The sequence below is a fragment of the Lepus europaeus genome, chromosome 4, assembly GCF_033115175.1.
Source record: "Lepus europaeus isolate LE1 chromosome 4, mLepTim1.pri, whole genome shotgun sequence".
Classification (NCBI taxonomy): domain Eukaryota; kingdom Metazoa; phylum Chordata; class Mammalia; order Lagomorpha; family Leporidae; genus Lepus; species Lepus europaeus.
In genome coordinates, this window is record NC_084830.1 from 12,846,729 (window position 1) to 12,868,828 (window position 22,100).

Below are 22,100 nucleotides of genomic sequence, written 5' to 3' on the forward strand. Positions count from 1 at the left end.
TTTTAAAAAATTATGTCACTGTAAATTTTCTTGTACTTTCCTGCTATTTAGATGCCCAGCCTACAGAGTCTGAGAAGGAAATTTATAATCAGGTGAATGTAGTCTTAAAAGATGCAGAAGGCATCTTGGAAGACTTGCAGTCATACAGAGGAGCTGGCCATGAAATACGTGAGGTAAAGTTCATTCATTTTCTGGTAAATGAAATATACTGTGTGCTACCTCATAATCTCTAGACTTGAGACTTCTCTGTTTCCTATTAAGTATTACATTTAAAGGAAGATTAGTGGATAATATTTCCAAGTGGATAAAAAGGAAAGCAGTATCCCATAAATACATAATTTATATATATCAAAGGAAACTTTTTTGATGGCTGTCAAACCTAAAATTAATTGTTCCTTCATTACTTCTTCCGCCTTTTTTCTTGTATTGACTTTCCCCCTCAGGATATACATACACGATGCTTAGCTGTCCTGTGCCATCCAAACTCCCTGGTCTCTGGACCTTAACTTCTCATTTTCTCATCACCACATTTCTGGAAGGCAGAATCCACACTTTGTTTCCTCTGTTTCCTACCCTCTGCTGCTTTATTCTTTTCAGTAATAAATAGCTCAGAGGTCATCACAGTTAGGGCTTATAACTCGATTTTTCTTCTGGCATTTGGGGTACTAGTAAAGCAGAATAAGCACAGACTCCAGAACATGACAGCTGGAGTGATGGTTTAGTGATTGATGAATGGCTAGTGTTCAGGAGCAGGGAGAGTTAAATGATCCCATGATTTTTAGTTTAGAGCAGCAGAAGGTGGTAGCGTTACCTGAGGGAACCAGAGAGAATGAATTCCATTTCTTACCTTTTGTACTGGACTGCTTCTTTTCCCCATGTCATGCACACACGTACCTCCTTGACTTTGGTTTTGTCTGGAATGCCCTTCTCTGCTTTTTCTGTTGAATTCTTATCCTTCAAATTCCAGTACTCTGGTTCCTTTTACTCTTTTGCCATAACACTTTACACATGTTTCTTTTAGGGGTTATATCACTTAAAAAACAGGTATTTGGTGTATATTTCTCCAGCTTCAGGAGTGTAAACCTGGTTTTCTCCATATTTTGGAATCAGCATCTAGTCCAGTGCTTAGTAGTGCTTAACTGTTGAAGAAGTAAATATAAGAGCTTTAGACTTGGAAATTTTATGTAATAAAATTTTATGTAATACTTTCTGTGAAATTTAAACTCTATAAACATTTAAACATATTTCAAAGAGCCTGACTTTTCTGTGAATGAAAGAGTTAAATGATCAATCAGGATCTAAGTTAACTAAGTGGTAAATTGTTCTGGCTCTCTAGATCACACCAGCTCACAGATGGTTGGAAAATGTTTGATGTGTCTCCATATTTAATGATAGTCCTGCACATTACTTTTAATTGTTAATGGCAGTTATGTCATTAAGCTTCTTTTAAAGTTTCTTTGATAATTGAATTCTTATCAGAATAAAAAAATCTCATTCGTTGCAGAGAGAAGATCATTTATTTTCTATTTGATTTTTTTTTAAGGTAGAGCTCTTGGGATTTTTAAAATTGCAATATTGTGCTTCTTGGCCGGCGCTGCAGCTCACTTGGCTAATCTTCCCCCTGCGGCGCCGGCACCCCGGGTTCTAGTCCCATTTGGGGTGCCGGATTCTGTTCCAGTTGCTCCTCTTCCAGTCCAGCTCTCTGCTGTGGCTTGGGAAGGCAGTAGAGGATGGCTCAAGTGCTTGGGCCTCTGCACCCATGTGGGAGACCAGGAAGAAGCACCTGGCTCCTGGCTTCTGATCGGCACAGTGCCGGCCGTGGTGGCCATTTGGGGAGTGAACCAACAGAAGGAAGACCTTTCTCTCTGTCTCTCTCTCTCTCTCTCACTGTCTAACTCTGCCTGTCAAAAAAAAAAAAAAATATTGTGCTTCTGTGAGTGGGAGGGCTCCCCTGCAGTAAAGAAGTGTATTCTCCAAAATCTATATGTGAACTTAATTGAATGAATATTAAAATTCATTTTTCACATTCACTCACTAGTGCTGTTTTCCTGAGATACACATACAGTTCACTCATACTATTTCATTTAAAAAATTAAGTGTCTCAGAGTTAATTTTTTTTAAGCTTATATAGAAAATAGCACCAAAGGGGTCAGCACTGCGGTGCACTGGGTTAAGCTGCTGCCTGTAGTGCCAGCATCCAGTATGAGCGCCGGTTCGAGTCCCAGCCCCAGCTGCTCCACTTCCATTCCAGCTCTCTGCTATGGCCTGGGGAAGCAGTAGAAGATGGCCCAAGTCTTTGGGCCCCTGCACCTACATGAGAGGCCTGGAAGAAGCTTCTGGCTCCTGGCTTCGGATCAGCACAGCTCTGGCCATTGTAGCCAATTGGGGAGTGAACCAGCGGATAGAAGACTCTCTCTCTCTCTCTCTCTCTCTAACTCTAACTTTCAAATAAATAAATAAATGTTAAAAAAAATTTAAGAACACATAAATAAGAAATAGATGTAAAATATATAAACTAGAAAAATCTGAAACTACATTGAAAGCTACTGTAGATGGAGAACAGATGTTTATTCAAGCAATTGAGTTTAACAATATAGACAAACAAAGATTTCTGAATAGTAGAAAAACAATATAAAGAGAGCAATATCTGGGAACTCTTTGTATTAGTACCTCACAAAACACTCAGCTTTGTGGCTAAGTGTATACACTATCAAGAAGTTTTAGTTGGTTGGCTTATTAAAGAAACAGGTGATCTCAGTCATTGCAAATGGTATTGTAAAATGGTAGTTTTGGTGGTTTTTGGCAGCATATAAAATGTCTATAAAATTATTTATGCTCATATTTTAGAAAATATATTCCAAATGACTACATTTTCAGAGGAAATCTAGATATAGAAACTTTGGTGGCTCATACTGACTAGCAGAAAAGGAGAAGCAATCATAGAGTTGTAAACACTGAACTAGCTAATTCATGTAAACTGCATGGCACAGTGCCTGACACAAAACTGGCTTAAACTGAGGGTTTCCAATTTTTACTAAGTTAATGATGCAGAATTACATGTTTTGGTTTAAGTAACATTTTATTAAACATGACTCTAAAAGAATAAAATTTTATTTAATATACAATATATTAAGTAGACAAGGGTGGGTATTTAGCCTGGTGATTAAGATGCTGGTGAAGATTCCTGCATCCCATATCAGAATACTTGTCTTTGTTACCTGGCCTTGCCTCCTGATTCCACCTGCCTACTAATGCACACCCTGGGAGGCAGTGATAATGGCACGAGTAGTTAGGATGCTGCCCACCGGTTTGAGAGATCTAAGTTGAGCTGCTAGCTCCCAGCTGATGGCGGCATTTGGGAAGTGAACCAACAGATGGGAGCACAGGCATTCTCTTGCTCGAGTAGATTAAAAAAAAGTTTTTTTTAATAAGAAAGCTTACACTCTAGGATAAACCATGTTGTATTGTTCCCATGACAATTTTTAACATTGTTGAGAATGAGTTCTAATTTTTGCTCCATGATAACCTCACAACATTGACATTTACTGAGTTCCATTTTGCATATTGTGTTATAATGAGTGTTGACCAAAAACTTCAGCTAATTACAGTAAAACTGATGTTAGAAGAAATCAGAAAACAAAGAGAATCATAAAATACTGGTCATGAAAAAGTAGTGATTTTTTTTAGTTCCAAAGCCAGACAAGAAGGTACAGGAGAATAGGCAGCTCTTCTCAGTTACAAAAATGGATGATGGGCCAGTGCTGTGGCACAGCAGGTTAACACCCTAGCCTGAAGTGCCAGCATCCCATATGGGTGCCGGTTCTAGTCCCAGCTGCTCCTCTTCTGATCCAGCTCTCTGCTATGGCCTGGGATAGCAATAGAAGATGGCCCAAGTCCTTGGGTCCTTGCACCCACATAGGAAGACCAGGAAGAAGCTCCTGGCTTCGAATTCGTGCAGCTCCGTCCATTGCGGCCATCTGGGGAGTAAACCAGCGGATGGAGGATCTTTCCCTCTGTCTCTCCCTCTCACTGTCTGTAACTCTACCTCTCAAATAAATAAATTTTAAAAAATCTTAAAAAAAAAGTGGATGACACTGACTGGAACATTTTTATGTCTTGATTTGCATTGATATTTAGAAAATCATTTCTAGGACACTGGCGCTGTGATGTAGTATGCTAAGCTCCTGCTTGCAGCGCCAGCATCCCATATGGGCACCGGTTTGAGTCCTGGCTGCTCCTCTTCTAATCCTGCTCTCTGCTATGGCCTGAGAAAGCAGTTAAAAATGGCCCAAGTGCTTGGGCCCCTGTACCCACATGGAAGACTGGGAAGAAGCTCCTGGCTTCGAGGAACTCCAGCTCAAGCCATTGCAGCTATTTGGAGAGAGAATCAGCAGATGGAAGACCTTTCTCACTGTCTCTCCCTCTCTCTCTGTGTAACTCTACCTCTCAAATAAATAATCTTTAAAAAATCATTTTTAGATCATTGGAAGAAAAGTTGGATAGACTTCTTAATAGAAGAAACAAAAAGTTTTGTTTTCATCTGTTTTTTATAAACAGATTTGTACTACTTGATATGGAATATTTACTGAGCATGATTGAGGCTAAAGATTTTTTTTCCATGTACACAAGCATAATATCAACATCTCTTTGAAATATATAATGTGAAATAGGAATTGTTATATTTTGTAAAGTTAGCTTTTCATTAACATTACAGTATTTCTAGATAATCAAAACTGTAGGAAGTTCAGGCTCCTATTGGGTTTAAGCATCATTTTAAAAAATTATATAAATAGGCCAGCACCGCAGCTCACTAGGCTAATCCTCCGCCTTGCAGCGCCAGCACACCAGGTTCTAGTCCCGGTCGGGGCACCAGATTCTGTCCCGGTTGCCCCTCTTCCAGGCCAGCTCTCTGCTGTGGCCAGGGAGTGCAGTGGAGGATGGCCCAAGTGCTTGGGCCCTGCACCCCATGGGAGACCAGGAGAAGCACCTGGCTCTTGCCTTTGCATCGGCGCGGTGCGCCGGCCGCAGCACACCAGCCATGGTGGCCATTGGAGGGTAAACCAACGGCAAAGGAAGACCTTTCTGTCTCTCTCTCGCTGTCCACTCTGTCAAAAAATAAATAAATAAAAATTTATATAAACAAAGTTTAAAGTAGTGACAAGTTTATAAAGCAATTGCTTAAGCAAAAGAGAGCTATTTATGTATTTTGTAAGTAATCAATTCAGAGCATCCTTTAAATCTGAGTTCAATTGATTTTGCTTTCTTCTTTTTGTGTGGGTAGAATCAGTGCTAGTGATTGAGTAAGTTTGAACATGTGAATACCTCATAATGTTTTTTAGCAGACTTCTGTCTTGGTTATGAGTTTCAGCTTGGAGATCACAAATACATGTTCCCATCTGCTAGCAAATGCCCACAGTTGATGTGGGGCAGGGACTGCAGAACGGAAGTCAAGAATATATGGGTGCATAAGGACCAAATTATTTGAGTCATTACCACTGCCTCCAAGGGGCTGCAGTAGCAAGAGGTTGTAATTAGGAGCTGGAGCTGGGTATCAAACCTAAGTACTGAGCTAATGGGACATGGGCATCGTAACCGCTAGGCCAAATGCCCTACCCCAACCCCTTCAATCAATTTCTTTTTAAATGTAGGGTTTAAACTTTTATATAGTGTGTTTATTTTGTTTGAAGGTGTTAGAGAAAGCAAACTAGGTTATTGAAAAAAGAATTAAGTTCCATAAAGGATTAAGAAAAGGTTGTCTAATGGTTTAAAGTTCTGGGCAATAGAAAAAGCTGTATTCATATTTATGATCTCTAGGTTATATATGTATTTTTTAAGGATCTCTATGTTTTATTTTATCCCCTTTGAGATTTGAAACCTGTTTTTCATCTTCATATTTAGGAAAGCCCTAGAAATAGTATTTTAGTTTTAGCAAACAGCTATCTGTGACACTTTCTGAATCATATTTTTCAGGTTGATTTTGGTTCTTCTTAGAGCTAATTTGGACCCCAGAATTGGAATGATTATTTCTTAGCTTATTACCAGAATTGTCATCTTCATTTATTATCTTTTTTGGTTGTTGTTTCAACTTACTCCATCAAAATAATTCTTTGACAAAGAAATATTAAGAAAGCCTATCTGTAAAATGGTAAATCACATAAAATATTTTCTTTTTGTGGATCTAAAAGGTCCCAGGGTGTAATGTAGATAACAGACATATATTGAGCCATTTTTTATTCCATTATATCAGTATTTGTTGCAAGGACAACTGCAAATGTGGTATAAAAATTTGTTCATGGAACTGAGAAGGTCCACTCTGCCTACCAGTATTTCCTACATTTGCTAAAATCTGTATTTGAATGTAAAGATAATACTGTTGTGGTTTTTGAGATCTTAACTGATTGTATTCTTTGAATTTTTAAGGCAATCCAGCATCCAGCAGATGAGAAGTTGCAAGAGAAGGCATGGGGTGCCGTTGTTCCACTAGTAGGCAAATTAAAGAAATTTTATGAATTTTCTCAGAGGTTAGGTAAGTTGAAAGTTTGTAATTCTGACTTCCCTACTGAAAAAGACTTCTGCTAGTGCCAGAAGAATATTTTTTGTTTACAGTGCTGAACTTAGCTAAAGGTGAATTATCTGTTCTCTAGGTAAAATAAGCTTGTCAGACTATAAGGTCACAGTGTAGTCTACATAGCCTCCCCACAGCCCAGGTCTTTTATGTATTTAGCCCTTTTCCTCAATAAATTTTAAGATCTATTGAGACATATCTTTGATTTCTTTGCCTGCTAAAAGGAACTCTAGTATGATTAAACCACTGAATAGAATTTCTCTCCAGCTTTACAGTAAGTCTTTCCCCATGTGATGTTCAGAACACAAAAGTTTAAATAACCCACAGACTTGAAAGGAGCTGATCTTCAGGTGCTTGGCTTATTTAAACTTTTGTGCTCTTAAAATAATGTCTGATTATGCTTGTTTCATGTATCTGAAACTGCAGAAGATCAGACATAGGGGGCTAGCATTGTAGCACAGCTGGTAAAGTTGCTGCTTGCCACTGTGGCATGCAATATTGGAGTGCTGGTTCAAGTTCTAGGTGCTCTACTTCCAATCCAGCTTCCTGCTAATGTGCCTGAGAAGACAGTAGAGGATGGCTTAAGTACTTGGGCCCCTAGCCGCATAGGGTATCAGGATGGAATTCTGCCTGCAGACTGTTGGCGACCATTTTGAGGAGCAAACCAGCCATGGAAGGAAGATCTCGGTCTCTGTTTCCTCTCTCTATGCCTTTCTGTGGGATCCTTTGTCTCTGACTCCTCTCTTGAGGCCAGGAGTTGTAGACCAGTTGTACTCTTGTATCAGCCTCGAACTGCAGGTAGGGGCTGACTGAGCTGCCACAGGCACACAGGCAGCTTGCAGTCTTGGGTTTCTCAGCTTCAGCTGTTCATGGGCAGAAGCTCCGCAGCTCCTGGTCACTGGCATCTGCACTCAGCCTGGTGACCTGACTCCCCCCAACGTGGTAGCATACTTGGAATGCTGAAGTTAACCCTGAGATTTGATGAGATGTAGGCAAATGGAAACTTTCTTCTTTTTAGTAGCCTGCAGCAGCATTTTTAAATAATTGTTCTTCTCGTCTCTCTGACTTTACTTTCTGCTTTCATTAACAATGACCCATGGAATGAGTCTTTAGAGAAATAAATCATTTTTTCAGAGTAACTAAAAATGTTTTTCCTCATTATGGGTTTCCACATCTACTCTCACATCTCTGTAAACAATCTGGACCTCTACAGTGCATTCTGTACACTGTAAAAGTAGGGTTCTAAGATGCTCATGAGTCCTGCCCACATGGTTTCTGCAGGGACATTAGAATGACAAAGAGTACTTAACATGGTACACAGGTGACATGCATACTGTCTTGGTCTTCAGTTACCCCCCCCCCTTTTTTTTTTAATTTATTTGAAAGGCAGTGTTAGAGAGAGAGAGAGAGAATCGATCTTCCATATACTGGTTCATTCCCCAAATGGCCGCAACAGCCCGGGGTTGAGCCAAGCTGAATCTAGGAGCCCAAAGCTTCTTCCGGATCTCCCACGTGGGTGCAGGGGGCCAAGGACTTGGGCCATCCTCTGCTGCTTTCCCAAGCACATTAGCAAGGAGCTGGATTGGAAGTGGAGCAGTTGGGTCTTAAACTGGTGTCCATGTGGGATGCCAGTGTCACAGCGCTAGACCCCGATTACTCTCCTCTTGCACACCCTGTTCTGCCTGTAAGGGTCTTACAGTTCCTCCACTATATCATGCTCTTCTCAGCTCAGGGTCTGACGCCCTGCCCTGTCTGCAAAGTCCTGGTTATCCTTAGGGCACACCCCCATTTCTGCCCATATAGCATTGTTCAGAGAAGTCTTTCTGAGCTTTCACCTAGGCAAGCTCCTGTTTTGTTTTTTGTTTTTTTGTTTTTTTTGTTTTTTTTTTTGACAGGCAGAGTGGATAGTGAGAGAGAGAGACAGAGAGAAAGGTCTTCCTTTTTGCCGTTGGTTCACCCTCCAATGGCCGCTGCGGACGGTGCATCTCACTGATCCGAAGCCAGGAGCCAGGCGCTTCTCCTGGTCTCCCATGCGGGTGCAGGGCCCAAGGACTTGGGCCATCCTCCACTGCCTTCCCGGGCCATAGCAGAGGCCTGGCCTGGAAGAGGGGCAACCGGGATAGAATCCGGCACCCCGACCGGGACTAGAACCTGGTGTGCCGGCGCCGCAAGGCGGAGGATTAGCCTGTTAAGCCACGGCGCCGGCCAGCAAGCTCCTTTTTTCTACCTTTCCACTGTACCCTGTATTTCTTCCTAACACATATCAAACTTTCTTGTAAGTAACAAGACTTCCCATGTGCATAGGGAGCTCATCTTTCTATCTGTTTCCCTACTGCCTGGCGTAGGGAAAATAGTCCAGTGCCTTTTGACTCTGAAAAAAAAAAAAAGGCTAAGAGCTGTAATTTGGAGTAAATGTGTAGATGAAAAGTAATGTCTTACAAAGTGTCTAGCTCAGTACCTGACATGCAATAGATGCATATGATATTCCTACTATCAGTGTAATCAATAGATTAATATTTTATGAAGTTACAGAAGGCTAGGTGGGTTGTTGCTTTATTTGAAAGACAGTTTAGGTGCCCAAGCCGTGGCGCAGTAGATTACGGTGCCGGCATCCCATATGGGCACCGTTTCTAGTCCTGGCTGCTCCTCTTCCAATCCAGCTCTCTGCTATGGCCTGGGAAAGCAGTAGAAGATGGCTCAAGTTCTTGGGCCCCTGCACCCACATGGGATACTGGGAAGAAGCTCCTGGCTTCAGATTGGTGCAGCTGTGGCCATTGCGGCCATTTGGGGAGTGAATCAATGGACGGAAGAACTTTCTCTCTGTCTCTCCCTCTCACTGTATGTAACTCTACCTCTCAAATAAATACATAATTCTTTAAAAAAAAAAAAAGACGACAGTTTATTATAATGGAAAGAATAAGACTTTGGAGTCAGAAACATTTGACATTTACTAGCTGTAAATGTCCTTGGACTCCTAATATCCATGTCATAGTTAAGGCTGAAAGTTAAATCAGAGACTGTATTAAGTGCACAGTGTGGATGGTGGCTCATAATTGGGTCTTCTAAATAGTAGGACAGTTTTTTTTTTTTTTTAAGTTAAAAGTTGATCTGACAAATTTATTACTTATTAATATAATAAGTATATGTTAATCTTTTATTTACTGTCAGATAACTCCAACTGGAATCTTGGATGTTTTCTGGTGATGTAACCTCTTTGTGAATTACTTTAATTTTTGGGTGTTTTTCATTTTAAGTGAAATATCATATTTCCATTATATGTTTCCTAGTCTGGCATTCCAGAAGTATCATGTATTTCAAAGGCACCATTTTGGTTATATAATAAATTAGAATATTTCTGTTATGACCCTGAGATGCCAAGCCCTAAGAAGTCAGGAAGCTTCTTAAACAAAATTTAGTTAGCTAGAAGAAAGCAGTTTGTATTTATACACAGACAGCATATTGGAAGATGATCCAGTATTCATAGCTGTGTAGAGATTTAACTGTGTCAGTCAGTGCCATGAAGAGGTTACTGAGCTGTAGGTAACAATTACCATTTCATAAAACCAAATTCTAGACTGTGCAGAATGGTGACGGTATTGTAAAATTTGCCCATTGACCCTGGCATTTAATTCTAATTCACTTATGCATTATTCTGAATATGGATTTACAGAATTATAAAATGGAATTAGTCCTTTTAAGATTTTTATTGTATTAAACAGTATGACTTTATATGCAGTAAACATCAGTTGCAAATCTTATATTTGTGTTGATTACATTTAGATAATCTGTTTTTATTTTTAAAGAAACCTTTTCTGAGAATTAAGATAATATTGTTCACTTTTGAATAAATGTTGCAGAGGTAGAAGCAACATAATGCTCGTATCTTTTTGTCTTTCTTCAGAAGCAGCATTGCGAGGTCTCTTGGGAGCCTTGACAAGCACCCCATACTCTCCCACCCAGCATTTAGAGCGAGAGCAGGCTCTTGCTAAGCAGTTTGCAGAAATTCTTCATTTTACACTCCGGTTTGATGAACTCAAGGTACAATTTTTCTGCTGGCCCTGATTGTTATAAAAATCATGAGTCTGTCAGCAAGTCATAGGAGGAAAAAGCCTCAAATCTTGTTTGAAGTGTATGTAGCTGATCTGTGCTGGACTGTAAAAAAATGTAAAAAGTATGGTGGACCTTTTGATATATTACACAGCAAATACCAATTTGCCCAGTGCGTTGTCTTCATGTTAAAACATCTCTGAAACAGTAACAATAGTAAGCTGCTTTTGTAATCCTTTTTTCTTTTCTGCTCATTCCCATTGTCTTCAAATATTGTTAAAATTTCTCCCTTTATCCCCTTCTTAATAAACAGCTCTCTTGCTGTTTGTAACTGTGAATATCCTGAGGTTAGAGGGAGTAAGTATAAAGGAATAAAGGGTTTTCTATTGTGGGACTGTTGGCAGTGATTAGGGGTGAGAGGTTGATCAGGGCCTCGAGTATCTTGTCTGGAAAATGGAAGGGTTGGCTGCTTACCTTTATTATTTTATGGTTGTTATATAGACAGCTATTAATTTTCTTACTAAGCACAAATAAATTGTGTGTAAAATTTTAGTCTGAAGGCAAATGAACATAAATAAAAGCTTCTGTTAATTTAGAGCAAATGCCTAGACATTTGTTTTTGTTTGTTTGGTAAAACCAGTTTTATTATTAACTAAATTATAGGGGAAAAAAAGGAAAATACACTGCCCATGATTGAAAAACAGTCTGTGGTTTTTATGTTCAGTAGGGGCTGAGCATAGTGTTGTTGCTGTCTTGTATGATGCCAGTTTAGTTCTTAAAATAAGGGAATGTTATGTAACTCATCAAAACTGCATTTCAGTTTTTCACCTAATCTTTGCAATAGCATTTGGCATGTAACATTTTCTTCATAAATGTTTTCTCAGATGACGAATCCTGCCATACAGAACGATTTCAGCTATTACAGAAGAACGTTGAGTCGGATGAGGATTAATAATGTTCCAGTAAGTTACTGCTTTGAATTCGGGGTGTTAAGAATAACTCTCAGTCTGCTCATTTTATTTTATTTGTTCATTCTTTTGCTCATTCATTCAGATAATATTAAAGCTGGTGATAAATTTAGTAATTATGGACAGCCATAGCTGTGGGAGAAGAGAACAAACTAGGAAGCCATTTTGTGGTATCTTATTTTTCCACTCCAGCTTTTCAGTTCCCATGACTACTTCTGTAAGGTTGCATCTAACATTGATACTTACTAAAGTGTCCTTATGTATTACCATTTTAACTATACAAAAATTTTGTGAATTAGTAGTTACAAGTTTGTTTTTGTTTTCTGAAATTGACGTGGGATGTCAGAGATGACAGATGCTGGCAAGAAGGGAGGCAGAGTCATGGTCGTCAGCACATCAGTTCGGGGCCCTTGTGGCCATGGGACATGATAGCTGCCCTGCCTGTCCCCGGGCAACACAAGTCTTCCGTTTCCGTCAGTCTATGAACCTCTCCCATCGTCCTTCTTCTTAAACTATTAGGTACCCTTTTCTCCTTCAGGGAGTGAAAGCCACAAGTAAGATCTCAGTTAGTGATGAAGAAAATAGTACTATGTTCTCTTTGTGTTTTGAGAACCTACATTGTGTTAATTGGTGTGAAAACAGAGAAATTTCAAAGCTCTGCTCCAGCTTCCTGTAGGTAGTTTAATGGGGAAATACTATAGCTGTGTAAGGAATGATACATTGTGTGATATTTTTAAAAATTCCAAGAGAGACTTTTTTTTTTTTTTTTTTACAATTCAGTAGGTATTTACAAAATGGCTGCTCTCAGACAGGCACTGGGGTGGAGGAAGATTTCTTTTCCATAAGCTATCTCTTACCTGCATAGACCAGTTTCTGATTTTTTTTTTTTAAACCTTTATTTATTTGAAAGAGTTACACAGAGAGAGAGAGAGAGAGAGAGGACTTTTCATCTGCTGGTTCATTCCCCAATTGGCTGCAACGGCCAGAGCTACGCCAATCCGAAGCCAGGAGCCAGGAACTTCTTCCGGGTCTCCCACGAGGGTGTACTGCTTTCCCAGGCCATAGCAGAGAGCTGGATGGGAAGTGGAGCATCCAGTCTCAAACCAGCACCCATAGGGGATGCTGGCGCTTAAGACCAGAGTGTGAGTGTTAATCCACTGCACCACTGCACCACAGCGCCAGCCCCCAAACCAGTTTCTGATTTGAAGCTGATCTTCTCATCTATCCTCTTCTTTTTTTTTTTTTTTTTGACAGGCAGAGTGGACAGTGAGAGAGAGAGACAGAGAGAAAGGTCTTCCTTTTTCCGTTGGTTCATCCCCCAGTGGCCACTGCAGCCGGCGCACTGCGACCTGCGCACTGCGCTGATCCGAAGCCAGGAGCCAGGCGCTTCTCCTGGTCTCCCATGCAGGTGCAGGGCCAAGTACCTGGGCCATCCTCCACTGCACTGCCGGGCCACAGCAGAGAGCTGGACTGGAAGAGGGGCAACCGGGACAGAATCCGGCGCCCCAACCGGGACTAGAACCCGGTGTGCTGGTGCCACAGGTGGAGGATTAGCCTATTGAGCCGTGGCGCTAGCCTCATCTATCCTCTTAATACCCACCATGTAAAAGTAGAATGAAAGCAAAACAGCCAGTCATCTACCACAGCCATCCTTGCCATCAGCCAAGGCCATAGACATTAAAGTCATCTTTATTCTGTCTCTCATCCTCAGTAATTACAGAGAAAGGCAGTAGTTTTTCAAGTGAAATCTCTCTACTGAGTCTCCTCTCTACCGCTCTTCCACCTTCTCCTACTTCTGCTCCGCTTGGGAGCCTTATTCCTGTTCCTTTTGGTAAAAATCTGCCCCATCAGTTCATTTTCTTCAGAAATTTGACTTAATTGTAATTTCTTCTAACCCCACACCAAATCAAAGAAGAAGTAGACTTAAGCTAGTATTAAAGACGTTCTGCAGTCTGGCCCCAGCTTTGTGTTGCACTGGTTGCTGCCTCTTAATATACTGAGTATGCTGTTAATACTCTTAGCATTGTTACTGCACTTTACTGAGTCATTGGACAGCACGCTCTTCCCCTCTTCAGGAAGGAATAACTTGGTCACTTGCAACAGCTGCCTCTTCTGGTCCTTCCTAGTTTCTTTTAATGTAATCTTTCTTGTAGCACCTCCTCTGTCATCATTGTCTTTCAGCCTACCATTGAAGATGCTGTGTGAATACTTGGATGTTCATAGTGGAAGATAGGATCCAGTTTGATAAACATCTTTCTGAACTCCACAGCATTTAGAACAGTCTTGTATTTAATACATGGTCTATCAGGTTTTATTTAATTCCTTAATAGCATTTGAAGTATTTTTACAGAGAAAGTGTCTAATACCATTTGTTATCGTTTTACTTTTAAAGAAAAAAAAATATGCACACAAGGGTCAGAATGAAATTTTGTCGAGAATGTTTTTAGATTAATTTAACCAGCGTTAATGAGGTAGATTGACATCCTGCCTTGATCCTTTTGTAAGTGTCACAGATTTAATAATTTATGAACTAATAAGCAAGCGTTCTCACTGTCCACAGGCAGAAGGAGAAAATGAAGTAAATAATGAATTGGCAAATCGAATGTCTTTGTTTTATGCTGAGGCAACCCCAATGCTGAAAACCTTAAGTGATGCCACGACAAAATTTGTCTCAGAGGTAAGCCTTCCTACCCAGCTGTTCTCTTCCACCTGTTGCAGACAGGATGCTTCCAGCACGTCACAGGAGTGTAAATGCCGTCCAGGCTGGCAGACTCCCAGATGCACACCAGAGCTCTGGCCTTTGCCTGCCATCCAGATGTCCTCACCTCCCGCCCACATGTCCACACCTCCCTGCCTATTTGCAGTTTCTCTCTCCGGTGGTGCAGTTGACACTGCAGCAGTAACCTGGCCAAACCAAACTCTTGGTCATCTATCCTCCATGCCTTTGCTCCATTCTTTCCTTTCTGCAAGCAGAAACATGGAAGATACCATGTTGAATTCCTGTCTTTGCTCAATCCCTACATCTGCTCCACCAAACTGTCTTATTGGCTTTCCCTCCAAAATATACCATGAATCTGAAAACTGAACCCTTCACTTCCTGCCTGTCCAGATCCAGACCTCTGCCCTCCCAACCGACTTACCACAGTTGAGTTCCGAGTGTTATATCTTCCATTCTTGCCCTGTGTAATCCTTTCTGCATAGATCTGCCAGGTCATCTTAAAACGTAAACCGCATTGCCTCCCTCCTCTGCTTACTGCATTTCCAGTGACCCCCCTGGTCCTCCAGGATAACGCTCAGATACCACGTGGCCTCTGAAGCTGTGCGCCTCTGGCTCCTGTCTGCATGGCTGCGGTGGTTCTCACCAGCTGCCGTGGCAGTGCCTCTGGGGAGAGCAGCGCCTTGGCTGCTGTGTTCACAGCTGTGTCCCCAGAGCTCAGAACAGGGCTGAGGATCTGTTGCATTCTTTAGAAAATCAGGAGTAGGAACTAGATTTTAAAGTTGCTTATTTTTCATGGCATGCTGGTTTTAAATGATATGTAATTAGTAACGTCACTTTTACTTTTTATTCTTCATGTACTTACAGAATAAAAATTTACCAATAGAAAATACCACAGATTGTCTAAGCACCATGGCTAGTGTTTGCAGAGTCATGCTTGAAACACCGTGAGTATTAACTAATCTTTTTCCCTTTGACAACACTGTTGAGATAACTGCTATTTCAAAACGTGTCCAAATAAGAACATGTCTGTCTTGGACGTGTCCAAATAAGAACATGTCTGTCTTGGAAGGTAGAAACTAAGTATATCTGAAGTATCAAGTATTAGTATATGAACAAAATTAAAATAATTCGTAAGGTTGATGTATCTTCTGGTTACGTATAAAGTAGAGCCGGTCTTCAGGTCCCTCAAATGAATCGGACTAAATAGGATTCTTCAGAACAGGGATCTTGAATTTTGGGGAGCAGAATGGGGAGAGGAAGTGCTTTAAATTAAAGCTCCTTGGCTATGCTTCTCACCTTCTTTGTGCCTTCTTAGTAAAGAACCTTGCCTTTTTGCCTGAGGGCTAGAGTTACTTTTCTGTTTATCCCTTTCACTCCCAGAGTTGGAATTAGTCTGTTGTTCCACAAACTTAATTCCCCTCTGAGTTTCTGTTTCTTAGGCCTTTGCCTTGTATACCACAATGTGTTCTGGTTGGATTTTCCTGTCAGCAGGCAGAGAGAATCCCTCTGGATTCTTGAAGGATAACCGGTTTTTACTGACAACTTTTGTTTTTCTGTACTTTTTTTTTCTCCAAAGCCTTGTTACACACATCATCTGTTTGGAAACCTTATGAAGTAGGAGGGCAACACCCTCCTCCTCACTTGGGAGAGCAAGATCCTAGGACTGAAGGAACTTATGCAACTGGGGGCCAGCCTCTCCCACAGGCCTGGGTGTCTTCATCCCAGTTCCAGACTCTTCCTGCCTACTGTGTCACACTGCCTTCTGTAGAGGAACAAGTCATGTTCTCCTTTTCCCAAAACAGAGAAGAGTGTGCTACAATTTCAGTAAAATTCATTTCCAGTATCATAGTGATGGTTAAATTAGATTAGTCCCTAAAGAGCAAACCTACTAGCTCTGGTAAACCCATGGCTTTTTCATCATTTGATGGTAACAGCCTTTGTGTAGTGGCTGTCCTCAGACTTCTTCCCAGAACCACTTGTGAGCACTCTGAAATGGTTGCCTGCAGTCAAGCAGGAGGGGTATTACACCCAGTTAGGTGCAGAGAGATGGCGGTGTGGGGTGTCACACTCCATCCAGCACCTTCTCATCATGGTCACATCCATTACGGAGATGGAAGGGGTACGTCAGTAGCATGTGAAGATGGAATCTGCTGTCTGAAGAGTTTTGTGATGTGCCTTATTCAGCATCTTTTCTTCCCTCCAGGGAATACAGAAGCAGGTTTACAAATGAAGAAACAGTGTCCTTCTGCTTGAGAGTAATGGTGGGTGTTATCATACTCTACGACCATGTGCATCCAGTGGGAGCATTTGCCAAAACCTCCAAAATTGACGTAAGTTATGTGTTATTTTAATAGTTGCAAGCAGTTTCCTTACGTTGGAAACCATAGGTTTCTATTTTATTTAAAGAAAGCCAGCGCGCTGGACTCTTCACAGAGCTCCCATTTGTAGTTTGTGGTAAGTGGTGGCCTGTGACCTGCACTGCTCTTTTGCCAGATTTCTTGCAGCCTGTTTACAGGTGGTGTGGAGTGACTGAAGAGCGACCGTTGTCTTTAGAGTACTTTGGCAGAGGGTGGGGGAGAGGGGAGAGTTGCTTTACTTTTTTGGCAGTACATATAGGTCATAAGATATAAGACGTTTCCTGGGGCTGGCGTTGACGCATAGCACGTTAAACCACTGCCTGCAGTGCGGGCATCCCATATGGGTTCCAGTTTCAGTCCTGACTGTTCTACTTTCTATCCAGCTCCTTGCTAATGCACCTGAGAAAGCAGTAGAAGATGGCCTGACTACTTGGGTCCCTGTACCCACATGGCAGACCTGGATGAAGCTCCTGGCTTCTGGCTTTGGCCTGGCCAGCCCTGGCCATTGCAGCCACTGGGCAGTTAATCAGTGGATGAAAGAGTTCTTTCTCTCCACAACTGCCTTTCCCTCTCTGTAACTCTTCCTTTCAAAATAAATAAATAAAATCTTTTAAAAAAAAAAGATAAAACACTTTTTCTAATCAAGTCTTTAAATTCCTTTGGCCAAAGGGCCTTTCCAAGAGCAGATTTATTTAAAAACATGTATGTGAATACTGAGGCGCCAGAGAAGAAACTATGACGTGATGTGTTTTCTTTCCCCTACCCTGTTGTCATAATTCCTGACTATAGCCAAGTTTCTACATTCCTTGTCTCTATAATAAAGTTTATATTAGAGATAGAGTAATTTTGAAGTTTCTTCCTTCACCTTCTCACATCCAGTTCATCAGTGCTCTAACCAGCATTTGAAGAAAATTGTCTCCTAGTTTCCCTTTCACAGCTAGTTCAGGCTGGCAGCAGTTTGGATCTTGATTGATCATGCTAGTCTTGCTGCCATGCACATCCAAAGAATATAGGTATTTCCTGTGTGTGTTTACTGAAATGTCTTGTATTTTTCCCCTGAACATGACTGAAAACTACTTTGTGGAATGTAGGTGTTACCTCCCCTTTCCTATCAGAACAACTAAAGTTTAGGTAATTAAAAGATAGAATTGCTGGTGAGTGGAGTGGGAGGAGTAGAAGCCATGTCTGGCTTCTGCAGCCTGTGTTCTTCCTACTGCACTGTGCTTGTGATAATGGGAGGGGTCTTCCCCGCATGCCCTCTTTACCAGTTGTTTCCTCCTTCCCTCCCTCCCTTCCTTTCAGGTGTATTTATTTACTTGAAAGGCAGAGTTACAGAGAGAGGGAAAGAGAGAGAGAGAGATTCCATTTACTGGTTAACTCCCCAAATGGCCACATGGCTGGGGCTAGGCCAGGTGGAAGCCAGGAGTTTCATTCGGATCTTTCACATAGATGGGAAGGACCCAGGTACTTGGGTCATCCTTCACTGCTTTTGGATCAGAAGTGGAGCACCCAGGACTTAAACCAGTGGCCGTATGGGATGCTGGTGTCACAGGCAGAGGCTTAACCTACCAAGTCACGACACTGGCCCCTGTTCCCTTTCTTAATAGCTGTAGCTGGGCCCTGCTTCCTTCGTCAGCTCCAGATGAGTCATCCCAGCATTCGGGGCTCCCTATAATCCTGTTCCAGCCTCGATAAACTCTTGTCAGTCCTCTGCTTTGGGAACCTGCATGTTTTTGTCGTGAGATTTTTCTGCCTGCATCTTCCTTGGATCCTCACTACACATATCCATTCTGTCCTTGAAATGGCTACTTAACACTTTTCAGGAAGTCTTCCCTAAACAAACTCTTTGTTTTTGATTGTGTGAGTGATACTTGAGTTTGATTTATTTGTTTCTTTAAAAGTTTCATTTCATTGACAAACTGAAAATAATAAGGCTTACATAGTTTTTTTTCTATTTTAAGAATAATTAATTTGCCCTTTCTAGAGTGTAAACTCTGTAGTCCATAGTTGTGGTGCTGATTTAAGTTTATTTTACTTTAATGAAAATGAATGTTATTGAAAACTGGGTGATTTGTTCTGTTTTCTTTTATCCTCAGATGAAAGGTTGTATCAAAGTTCTTAAGGACCAGCCTCCCAACAGTGTAGAAGGTCTTCTAAATGCTCTCAGGTGTGTATCTGTCAGCAAAATACTTGGCTTATGTATATGTAAAAAAAAAAAAAAAAAAAAAAAAAAAAAATTCTTCAACATGGAAGTAACACAAAGGAAATGCAGATAAATATTCAAGCTAGAAATATGCAGGTCTAATTTTGCTGATTGATGTATTTATCCAGTAGTAGTTGTAGGATTTTATGATGAGAAATGTATGTATCCACATGAGAATAGCAGTTTTGTGTCTTGGTTGAAGATTTTGGCTTTTACTTTTTTCCCCTCTTGAAGCAGAGATTACTTATTTTTTTTAAATTAAAGTAATACATGCTAACTGTAAATAAACTTAAGAAAACACAGGAAATTTGAAAGAAAAAGAAATTCATGTAATCTCACTGTGTTGAGCCATCTGGAGTTCTCTCTTGTGTTGTATGGCTGATCATAGCCCTGTGTGGTAGTTACATTTTTATAAAATAATTCCATACAGGTTTTTTAGAACCAGCTCTTTTCCCTGAGTAGAGTATAATTGCAGATACAGCCTGTGTTATTTTTTTCTGTATTCTTTACAGTGGAAATAGACAGCCATTAGATGATGTCTTTTCTCAGCTTTCTCTTACTTTAGTTACAGAAGATCCTAAGAATGCTAGAATATTTTTAAATGAAACTCTCAGTACTTCCTTACATTTTGGCCACAGAAATTTAACGTGTGAAATAATTTCCCTGAAAGGAAAGTCAGTTTCCCATTGCTTGATTACTTTGGTTTTAAATACAAAAATTGTATGAACACATCAAAAAGCAAAATGTTGGCTGTCATTTCAGTTGAGTGAAACCATCAGATGATGTTACTGAGAATATGAAAGGCATCCTATAGCCATGATGGCTAAAATAAGAGAAATCTATTCTAAATGAACATCAGATACATTAAGGAACTCAAAAATCTGATAATGTCAGACTGTTTGAAATATAAGCCTGGTCTTTACAATGCAAACATCTTTGAGTTTTCAATACTTTAGGTGATGTGAGTCTTACCTCCTCGGTAACTTTCTGGATGCCCCTGTGTCTCAGTCAGTCTGATTTTTCTCCAAAGCCCCTTTCTTTCTGGTAGGTCAGAGTCTTCAAAGTCAGCCAGTGGCAGGAAGTCTTCTGTTTGAACTTAGAGGTAATTCCAGTACAGGAGGTTTTAGTTTTACTTCTTTACCATGGAGAAAGTATGCCTATGAGATCAGTGTAAAGCTGTGAACCTAGTGATGTTTTTTAGACTTTAGGGGTAATTACTCTCTTTATTTAGCATTAGGTTAGGGCAAAGGAGGGCATTCAGGGCTGGTGAAAGGTGGTGGCGAAGCTCCCCCTGCCCCCCTGTAATCTGCATTTGAGGAAAGTGGGAGAAAAATGCCATGGAGGCAAGTGCTACCTGTCAGTTCTGTGACATTTTTCTTTCCAAATAGATGACTGAAATTAGAAAACAAAATTCTGATCTAGATATAAGTCTTGAGCTGTTTTGTCCATAGTGTCTGGTGTTCATTCTTCTACCTGGGAAGTTTTGTAAGGTTAACCCTTATACCTGGGTGCTTATCTAGCAGTGGTTTTAGTTGGCAGTGTTTCCTAGCCCTGTAATCACCACAGCTGTGAGCTGTTTGTGATTGGTGGGAGTGGGATAGTAATAGTGTCTCCACTGAATAGACTCAAAAGATAGCTCAGCTCTGAGAAATTAAAGATTATGTAACTAGTAACTGTTGGGATGTAGTTTCAAATCCAGGATTTCATTCTTAAAACTCCATGCACTTTATTAAGTGTTCTTAATTTCATTCTTAAAACCACATGCTCTCATTAAGTGTTAGGTTTATTGTGATACACTTGAGGGTGTCATTATTAGTAATGCAGGTAGCCATGTCCAGAGAGCATAGCCTCTTCACTAGGTCTCAGTTTGAGCTCAGGCGCCTTCACTCACTGCTTCATGTGAGCCTCACCTTTCATATGCTTCACACAGAGCATAATAAGGCATTTTATTTTATTTTTTCATTTGAGAGGTAGAGTTACAGACAGACAGGGAGAGACAGAGAGAAAGATCTTCCATCCACTGGTTCACTCTCCAAATGGCTGCAATGGCCAGAACTGCGTCTATCTGGGCACATGTCTCCCATGCAGGTACAGGGGCCCAAGTACTTGGGTCATTTTCTTTTTTTTTTTGACAGGCAGAGTGGACAGTGAGAGAGAGAGACAGGGAGAAAGGTCTTCCTTTACCATTGGTTCACCCTCCAGTGGCCGCTGCGGCCGGCGCACTGCGGCCAGCGCACTGTGCTGATCCGAAGCCAGGAGCCAGGTGCTTCTCCTGGTCTCCCATGCAGGTGCAGGGCCCAAGGACTTGGGCCATCCTCCACTACACTCCCGGGCCACAGCAGAGAGCTGGACTGGAAGAAGGGCAACTGGGACAGAATCCGGCACCCCAACTGGGACTAGAACCCGGTGTGCCGGTGCCATAGGCAGAGGATTAGCCTACTGAGCCACGGCGCCGGCCACTTGGGTCATTTTCAACTGCTTTCGCAGGCCATTAGCAGAGAAAGTGATTGGAAAAGGAACAGCCAGAACATGAACTGGCGGCCATATGGGATTCTGGCTCTGCCACCACAGTGCCGGACCCAAGAATGCATTATAGCCCCAAAATATGTAAGTGTTGTGACTTAGACCTCTACAAAATGGAGCTTACCATTTGCAGAAGTGTTGACCAAAACATTTAAACTGGAGGTGTAACCACATACACATACATACACATATGCTTGGTTTTGAATGATTTTCTGTTGTAATTATATATATAGTACCTCCAACTAACACTATGCTGAGAAAGCAAAAAGTTTTGTCTGTGATTTACAATCAGAGAAATGGGACAAAATGCCTTTAATAAGAGGAAAAGGCTGGCGCCATGGCTCAACAGGCTAATCCTCTGCCTTGCGGCGCCGGCACACTGGGTTCTAATCCCGGTCAGGGCACCGATCCTGTCCCAGTTGCCCCTCTTCCAGGCCAGCTCTCTGCTGTGGCCAGGGAGTGCAGTGGAGGATGGCCCAAGTGTTTGGGCTCTGCACCCCATGGGAGATCAGGAGAAGCACCTGGCTCCTGCCATCGGAACAGCGCGGTGCGCCGGCCGCAGCGCGCTACCGCGGCGGCCATTGGAGGGTGAACCAACGGCAAAGGAAGACCTTTCTCTCTGTCTCTCTCTCTCTCTCACTGTCCACTCTGCCTGTCAAAAATAAAAAAAAAAAAATTAAAAAAAAAAAAAAAAAGGAAAAGAGAGGGGCCAATGCCG

General features: G+C 41.4%; 1 protein-coding gene across 8 annotated transcripts in view; it reads left to right on the forward strand.

Annotated features, from left to right (window-relative positions):
• CYRIB (CYFIP related Rac1 interactor B) overlaps nucleotides 1-22,100 on the forward strand; it is a 173,218-nt gene that overhangs the window by 147,941 nt on the left and 3,177 nt on the right. For all 8 annotated transcript variants that reach the window (XM_062187986.1, XM_062187983.1, XM_062187988.1 and 5 more), the window contains 8 exons: nucleotides 52-173; nucleotides 6,421-6,526; nucleotides 10,467-10,603; nucleotides 11,497-11,574; nucleotides 14,141-14,257; nucleotides 15,164-15,243; nucleotides 16,503-16,629; nucleotides 18,753-18,823. In XM_062187986.1, coding sequence (XP_062043970.1) covers nucleotides 52-173; nucleotides 6,421-6,526; nucleotides 10,467-10,603; nucleotides 11,497-11,574; nucleotides 14,141-14,257; nucleotides 15,164-15,243; nucleotides 16,503-16,629; nucleotides 18,753-18,823 — 838 coding nt within the window. The remainder of the gene's footprint in view (nucleotides 1-51; nucleotides 174-6,420; nucleotides 6,527-10,466; nucleotides 10,604-11,496; nucleotides 11,575-14,140; nucleotides 14,258-15,163; nucleotides 15,244-16,502; nucleotides 16,630-18,752; nucleotides 18,824-22,100) is intronic.